Below are 8,869 nucleotides of genomic sequence, written 5' to 3'. Positions count from 1 at the left end.
CTGGGCTTCGAGAAGTTAAAAAACTTGCCCATGTTTTCACAGTCAGTTAGGAAGAAAAGGAGGATTCAGATCCAGAACCTTGCCGTTTTCAAAATTCCAATCTCTTTCTCACGTTAAAGAAAGTGAATTCTTTTTAGAAAGTTATAGGTGATTTTGCCATTTATAAGCATTCCCCTAAATTTGAAAGTAACACTTGTTTATTTGTAAAATAATTAGAAATACTGAAATGTTTAAAGAAAAAGTAAAAAATTATCCTGGCAATAACTACTGATAATATTGGGTAATTTCCTTCGGGTCTTTTTTCCATACAGATATACAGTACCAATAAAATTAGAATAATACTGCAAACAGTTTTGTATTTTGCTTTTGCATTTACCATGATCTCATTTACCATTATCAATCATTTAACATTTTCTAACTTCATTATTTGTTATAAACATAATTTTTAATTACTAAATAATACTCCATCATGTGGCTGGGCCATAATTTTTTTGTCTTCTATTATTGCCTACTTACGTTTCTAGCCTTTTACAACGATAAACATGCGACAATTAAAACTTTTTGTAAGCATTTGCTCTCTATTATTTCTTGAAGACAGGGGAGAATACCAGGTCAGTGGATAAGAATATTTTCGGGTATTTGATAGATAATGCCAAATTGTTTACCAAAAAGGTTTTACCTAGGAGCAGAATGGGGGCGCCTCATTAGCACCCTTACGGAGATTGAGTACTGTCAATAAACAGGCCCTCCCGGGTAGCTCAGTTGGTTAGAGCTAGTCCCAAACCCCAAAATTACAGGTTCCATCCCCGGTCAGAGCACATACAAGAATCAACCAATTAATGCATAAATTAGTGGACCAACAAGTTGGTATTTTTCTCTCTCTCTTAAATCAATTTGACAAAAATCTTTCATACGTTCGGAAAAGGGGCATCCCATGATTGATCATAGAGGTTGCTGGGCGTTCAGAGGATTCCAGTGGGGACAGCAGGTAGCAGACGGTTGCAATGATCCCGCTGGGACAGGATGGGGCTAGAGGATGGGCAGTAGGGATGAAGGGAACCAGAAAACACACAGGACTCTTCAAACGTTGGATGCAGGGAGGTGGCCGGTGCTGATAAGATAACCTGCCGTGAGTGGGATGTAGGGAGGGCGAAGGATGCGCGTTCTGCTTGGCCTCCTCTGCGCCGCGCTCTCACCCGCTGGTAAGGAGGGCCAGGGGCGCACCCCTCCTACCCCTTTAACAGGGACACTCCCCTTTAAGGCGGGCGCCCGCGCGCACCCGGCCCCGCCCTTCGGGGGCGCGCGCGGCGGCCGCGGCGCCGGCTCCGCCGGGAGCGCACGTGCGGGCGCCGGGCGGAGGAGCGGGAGGCGGGAGCCGGGCCGCGGGAGGAGGGGAGGCGCCGGGGGCGCGCGCGCGCGCGCTGGGCGCTGCTGGGCTGCGGCGGCGGCGGCGGCGGCGGTGGTTACTATGGCGGAGTCGGCCGGAGCCTCCTCCTTCTTCCCCCTAGTCGTCCTTCTGCTCGCCGGCAGCGGCGGGTCCGGGCCCCGGGGGATCCAGGGTGAGTCTCGGGGAGGGGGGCGGAGGCCGGGATGGAGAGGGCCGGGCGAGGGCGAGGCCTGGAGCCGCGGCGCCCGGGCTACAGCGCGCCCCCTCCCCACGCGCACAATATGGCCGGGAGGGGGGCGCGGAGGAGTCGGGGTGACCCCCAGTGGCTTCTCCTGACCCCCCTGGGCTTGGCCGCCCAGCCGCGACCGAGCTCACACCGGGCCCCTGGGGACCCGAGCCCTCTTCCAGGCGCAGCTAATTCGGGGAGCTCTTGGGGGTCGCGCTCCCAGCACCTTGATGTTCTATAGAGGGGAGTGCGGGTTTCTTCCCCAAAATGTGGAGATCATGTTTCTTCCCCTCCGCTTGGGCAGGGGCGGGGGTCTTCATTCTCTCCCTCCAGATGCTCCTGGGGGATGCCTTTCTCCCGCCAAGATCGTGGGGCTGGGGCGATGAGGTCTTTGCTTTCCGAGGTATCCTGATGCTGAGAGTCCTTGCGCATCTCAGATGATAGGCGAAGGGGTCTCTAACCTTTCCTTCAGATCCTGCACTCGGGGCGTCTCTTCCCCTCCCTCTCCTTCCTCCCTCGTGTTCTGGGAAAGGGAGTCACATTTCCCCTTCACCCAGTCCCTTGAGTTCGGTGGGGCACCCCCCCCACCCCCCACCGCCAATACACATGCAGTGTGGAAGCTCTTTGGAGGAAGTGGGACGAACAGGCCCCTCAGCCGTTTTGGAGTTTGCCTTTGGAATCTCTCTAACCCTAGGAAACCTAGTTCCAGAATGGTTAATCTGCATCTAGGTGTATTTGCTTTCCATCTCGCCTCCCCCACCCCACCCCAGGGGGCCCATTCAGTTGCTCACTTTGTGGATGCCTTTCAGGTGAAATCCTAGAACCAGGCTCCAACCCCCAGGATTATTTAAAGATCCCACCACTGGACCGGCTCCCTGGCCCTTGGTCAGTACTTATTTACCTTCCCACACCACCCCTCTTACTGGCCCTTCCCCCGCCCCACACTCCCTAACCCTCCCCCACCCCTCACCTTCCAACCCCCACAGCCTCTGCTGCCCATACCACCCCCACCCGTCCCACTATATAGGTGGGTACCTTTCTGTGGCACCCTTAACTGGGTGTGTTTATCAGGCTTTGCGGGGCTGAGAAGAGCAGATGAAACCCTAAAATGTTTAATTTAAGAGAGTTGTCTCCACTGTGTTTTGGCATTGGGGTAGCAGATGAAGGTTATATTTGGCAGTTGTATTGAAGTGATTATTGACCCACAGATGGATCTGGGAGAGACTATCGGGATGTATATGCTCTGATGTATTACAAAGCCTGCTGCTGTGGGTTCTCAGCAGCCCCTGGCCTCCCAGCAGTGGGAGGTCAAGTGTGTACTGTGGCTCTCCTCTCCACGAAAAACAATGATTCTCAGGTGGGTTCAGTCTCCTTTAATAAGCCAGACAATCAAAAAAAAAGACATCATCCCACTTTGGCGTCTCAAAGACAAGCTCATTATCTTCAGCTTTGATACTTGTTTCCAGTGGTGTAGCCTGTGCAGTGGGGTCTTTGTTCACTGCCTAATACTTCTGGTAAGCACCTCGTGTGTGTTCCGGGGTCTTGCTGCTCTGAGCATGGCTGGTAGGCTGTGGTTCGATCAACACAGTGAAGTGCGTGAGCACAGCCTGACATCTGTGGTAAGATCATGGTTTTCCTGAATGATGTCTGCTGGGCCTTATTGTGGGCCATGTTTTTGGAAAGTGTAACATACTATTGTTTCTCTAGTGGGTAATAAATAGGGAGACTTGGACTTAAGGTTTGTCATTTGATATGTGTCTGAAGAAGTCTTTAAATCCCTTTCATGGGAATTTTTATCCTGTCCCTACTGTGTGCAGGATTTTTAACAGCCGTTTCCCTGTTGACGTGGTGTGGTGTCTGTGGGGCTGTTCTTGCTGCGAGCCTAGTTAAGAATGTTTAATTGATAATCCGACTGGCTCTGAATGGGGCAGAGTTCTTTTTTTTTTTTTCTTTTGGTAACCATCCTAAAATGGATGTTTGTTGGGGTGAAATGGGTGGTCATAATAGGGAATTAGTTTCTTTTTTTGGTAAATTGGAAATTAGGTTGTGTGTCCAGCAAACATTCTCGAAGGCCTTTAAACTTCTTGGCCAGACACTGCAGTTTTTTCCGGGACACATCTAGTTGCCAATAGCGCATGCTACAGAGACCACTGTTGCAAAAGGCTTAAAGTAAAACGTCAGTTCTGGGAACCTAGAGGCTGAGGATAACAAGAAGTTGATTGCCTTCCTCCCCTGCAATCTGTGTGGCTTCCCTGGGAGGGCCGGGGGAGTGGCAGAGCTGGGCAGCCCTGATGCCTGGTTCTTGGGACGGGACCTGAGGGCGGCAAGGGTAGGTGTTTCTGTTAATCAGTGAATTAACTTTGACTTAGTAGAAGGCCAGCGATAAGGAGAATGACTTCTAGGTTATAAACAGCATCCACTTGATAGGTGACCCAGGTTTTAAAGCTGAGCTTTGGAATTTTCACATTAGTATTTAAAAGTGTAAAATTGCATTAGTTAGTGGCAGAAGACATTCATTTCTTAAGGCAAAAGCAACAAAAGTGACATTTGAGGTTTTGATAGGAACATTTTGAATTTCTCTGAACAGGCTGAAAATCTTATTTCAAGCCAAGTCTTGTAATTTTGTTCAGTGGACATAGTTTTGAAGTACAGTGAAAGAGAACTCTTGTAGCGGAAAAGAGAATCTCTGATTAGTTTTGCTAAAAGGGCTCCTGGAACAGATGTGATTGGAACATAAGAAAATGGCTACTCTGGTTAAAGGTTAGAGCTAGAGGGAGGAGACTGCTTTCCAGCCCCAGAATTTCGTTCCCTTACAGGTTGTCTTTAAGTCACTTAGCTGTACTGTGACTGCCTCAGTGTCTCCTCTGTAAAGTAAGGAAATAATTCATGTCACTCTGATGGGGACATTTGTGAGACTGACTTAACCGATAGCCAGTTGGCTGGGAGGTATTTTTAGACATAGTTTCTGACTTCAGTGAACAAGCAACGTTGGGTTACTTTTTATCTTGTGGGGCAGGATAACATACTCTCGGGATTGATAGAAGCACCACGTGGTCGCCGTGTGGTTAATTTCTTCTTATTTGTGCATTTTTGTAGATGTGTCAGGTTTCCTCAGGTTAATTTCTGTCTTTTGACAGGCTCCGACATCTAGACCAGGCAGCATACCTGTGCTAATAATCAAAGGCAGGCTGAAGGGAGTGACCTGCTTTAGGCTTTATTGGTTTGGCAACGTTTTAATTCTTACACAACTCTGGGTAGGTTTATGGCACTATGTAAATGTTACATAAGAGCATGGAGGCTGAGCGAAGTGGCCGGATTGGTGCCTGTGAACACAGGAAGGTGAGACTGAGGACTTCATCCGAAAGGACCTTGGGAACCTGCAGGCAGTACAGGAAGAAGCGGCACTTCACTGTCCCCTAAAAACCTTTTTAGTTGATTGTGTCTTTCAGGTGGACTGCTGTGTTCTAAATAGGTTTATTCTCCACTGGTGAGCTAATTGTAACCTTGCTACCGAAATATGAATCAGAAGACGGGAGAGGAGGCCCGCTGCTGCTTTCCTTTCGGCGTGTCCTGCTGAAGCCGCCTGTTGCATTTGGGAGCCTGAGCTGCATTGCGTTGCAGTCTGTTCTCATAATAGCCGGGAGTACGGGGTGTTGAGGTGGAATGGAATTCTGGGTTCATGGCGCTTTAGATGTTCTTTATTTCTGAAGGTTAAATTAGAATACTGAAGTGGCTCTTTTGTTTTAATTTTGAAATCCTTATTGTTTACTGTTCAGTTTTTGCTCGGAGCAGCAGTGAGCAGTAGTTCTGGAATCCCGCCTCTGTGTCTTGAATCCTTGTGTTATTTGTCTGTTGTAGTAGGGGTTGAACTAAGGGGGTCTTATCTCATTCCCCTCTCTGTGTTTACACAACGGAAATCCTCCAGTCCCCTTTCTCACCAGCCCCGCTGCTAGCCCATCAGTTCCGCCTAGACTGGGATTGCCAAAACCTTTTAGGGAATCGGCTGCTCAGACCTGACAGTCCCCCACAGGCGTGCACACTCTCACTCTGCAGGCAGTGCCTCCTGGCCAGGTTTGAATACCTGCTCTGGGGGTTTGCTCACCTCAGTGTTCTCTCTCTCTCTCTCTCTCTTCTCTTCTCTCTCACACACAAATTTAACCAGAACTTGGGCTCCAGAGGCACCATCTCTGCCCTCGTCTGTTCTCTCTGCCTGCTGGCTTCTCCATCATGGATAAATGTAACACCAGACAAAACTACTGTTGCAGAATATATCTTTCTCTCCCTTACTCTGTAGAGTTGCCAGGGTTTAGTTGTGAAGTTTCCGTCCCAGGTGATCTAACCTGCTCTCTGGCTTTCAGACAGGGCTACTTCAGGCAGCTGTGGGGTTCTTTTGGTTTTCTTCTCTCTCCACTTAAACTTAAGCTTGCATTTGTCTGGCTTAATATATTGAATTTAACATAATAAAAGTAAATGCCTTTCCCTTTATAGTATCGGTCAACCCTAATGTTAACACAATTACGTGTAGGAAAACTTTTTATTCATTCAGGTGGGTATGTATCTGAAATAGTTCTTGACATGGGGAGATAGCAGAGGGCAAGATGGAGAAAGATCCCTAAATCTCTAACGGTAATGGAACTTAAAATTGAAGTGGCTTAGACTGAAAATAAATAAGTAAACACAAATCAGTCACGAATGCTGTGAAGAAAATGATAATATGGCCCTGGCTCGTGTGGCTCAGTGGACTGAGTGCTGGCCTGCAAACCAAAAGGTTTCCGGTTCCATTCCCAGTCAGGGCACATGCCTGGGTTGCGGCCCAAGAGAGGCAACCAGTCAGTGTATCTCTTGCACATTGATGTTTCTCTCCCTGTCTCCCTCCCTTCCACTCTAAAAACAAATAAAATCTTTAAAAAAAAGAAAGAAAGAAAATGATGATGTGCTAGAGTGTGCCAGGAGCTGCCCTTTCACAGCGGGCTCACCTCCATTCGTCCGTCTGTAAGTTGGGGCTGTTACAGTCAGCTCCTTGGTGGTGGTGGTGTGCTCTACAAAGTCACCTCCAGCGCTGAATTAGTGAGTTCCGGACCACTGCTCCGAGGAGAAGCACAGGGTTAGGCTCCTGTGAGCCGCTGGTCCCAACATTTTCATCAACTGACCAGTACCTAACCTTGTCTTCTGTGTGGTTCTATTTAAAGACGCCTTGTATAATGTGTATCGCTGACTATGTACTACTGAGCTCAAGGCCAGTAGCGCTGTAATGCATGCCTGAACAACGCTATCGGATACACGTATTTTCTCTGTAAGGCACATCGATGTTTTTAGCATTTCAGCACTGCTCTTGGGGGCAACTTGAAACTGAAATCACCATCACCACCACCACCACCACCACCACCACCACCACCACCACCACCACCACCACCACCAACAACAACAACAACAACAACAACAACAACAACAACAAAAAACACAAAAAGGCGAAGCGCATGGCACTAAACAGACCGTGGAAGGCAGCATACGCACAGGGTAAGGAGCTGAACAAGCAGGCAGAGCGTGGTCCTGTTCCCCCTCAGTCGGAACGGTGGGCACAGGCGTTCGCACATGTGCACACGCCACGCTGACAGCCACTTGGTGCGTGTCCGTGAGTGACCGTGAGCACCGAGAGTATTGGTTTTGGGTTTGCGAATAAATTTTAGCAAGTAGGCAGATTCACAAGTATGGAATTGATGACTGATGAGGATTAACTATTTTGTTAAAGCTGTTCAGATAATTGTGGCAGAGAGAAAATTATGTCATGGAATTCCCAGGGCTCCTAATGGTTTCACTGAAACAGAATTTTAACGTGTACAGTTAGAAGTCCCATATTCAGCCTGTAAATAAGCTAAACACACACACACACACACACACACGTGCCTATGGAGAGGGAGGGGGAGAACCATGGCGATCTAAAGATTCCTTTAACACGCTGACTGAGCACCCACCATGTTCTAAACGCTGGTGTTTACGGCAAGCAAAGGGAGACAAAAATGCCTTTTTTCATGAAGGCCACCTTTGGAGGTTGAGATAGATAATAGAGAGAGAAAATATAAGGCGATTCTGCCAAGCACAGCCCATCCTTTACCCCCCCCCCCCCAAGATCCCAGCCTTTGGTGTATGCCCCGTCTTCCGCTTACTCAGTCCAACGTGAATCTAGGTACCACCGTGAGGGGATTTTGCAGATGTAATTAAGGCCCCAAATCAGTTGATTTTCAAACAGGGAGACTTATGGTGGATAGAACCTAATGGAGCTGGCCCTTTGAAAGCAGAGTTTTCTCAGCTGGCCGCAGAAGAGGAGGGCAGAGATGCTCCAGCTGGCCTGAGAGAAATCCTTGTGTGCGCGGTCCGTGGGGCCACGTGGCCGGGAACTGCAGGCCAGCTCTGGGGGCTGAGAGTGGTCCTGGGCTGTCAGCGAGGGGGCAATGGGGACCTCAGCCCTGCGTCCACAGGCGGTGTGGTTGCCAACAACCAGTGAGCTTGAAAGAGGTCCTGGCCCAAGGTGAGAGAGCAACCCCAGCTGACCCCGTTATGCTGTGCCTGGACATCTGACCTGCAGAAACTGTGAGGTGGTAAATAGGTGCTGTTCTAAAAATGTGTGTGTGTGCTGGGTCATGTGGCGACGTGAGGAGGAGGAAGGCAGGAGAGGGGAATGAGAGAGCTCTGCCAAGGTCGGCTTGCGGGTCCTTGAGCCCCGGTACCCAGCCCTCCCCTCACTGGGCCTTGTGTGTGAAAAGTTCTCTGACCACATGTGGCTTCCTTCCACTGCTTGTTACCCTTTCCGGGGTATTTGTGACTGTTTGGAGGAGGGAGGGAGTTTTGGGTGCTTTGGGTATAGATTTTTCAGATGATTGTTTAAGTTGAAGACTCTGTGAATTGAAGCACGCACACACACAGGTTGGGGCAAAAGAGTTCGACAGCTGTGAGTACGTGGAACACAGTTCTTCTAGCATCAGTGTTTATTAATTATTGTGTTGTTCTTAAGTAAGCATTGGTGGCAGACCTGCCCTGCCCCGAGTCTTCATTTATTATTCTGGTGTACGTCTGTACATGACATTCTACACTTGGAGTGGCTAAGACCGAGTCAGATTTGATGTCCAAGACCAAGCTGAACGAGAGGATACTGAGGAAGGAGTCTGTCTTTGCCCTTTAGAAGTTTACACACAAATTGACTTTCCTTCTGCTTGTTGGAGCAGCGACGAAACTACACAGAGTGTGCACCCTTACTGACG

General features: G+C 48.9%; 1 protein-coding gene across 1 annotated transcript in view; it reads left to right on the top strand.

Moving 5' to 3' along the window:
• Positions 1 to 1,362: 1,362 nt before the first annotated feature.
• ACVR1B (activin A receptor type 1B) overlaps positions 1,363 to 8,869 on the top strand; it is a 35,045-nt gene continuing 27,538 nt past the window's right edge. Inside the window, exon 1 of the mRNA XM_053921471.2 lies at positions 1,363 to 1,559. Coding sequence (XP_053777446.1) covers positions 1,469 to 1,559 — 91 coding nt within the window. The 5' untranslated portion in view covers positions 1,363 to 1,468. The remainder of the gene's footprint in view (positions 1,560 to 8,869) is intronic.

Source organism: Desmodus rotundus, chromosome 3, assembly GCF_022682495.2.
Source record: "Desmodus rotundus isolate HL8 chromosome 3, HLdesRot8A.1, whole genome shotgun sequence".
NCBI lineage: Eukaryota > Metazoa > Chordata > Mammalia > Chiroptera > Phyllostomidae > Desmodus > Desmodus rotundus.
The sequence above is the reverse complement of the archived record's forward strand: the minus strand, read 5'-3'. Positions and strand labels throughout refer to the sequence as shown.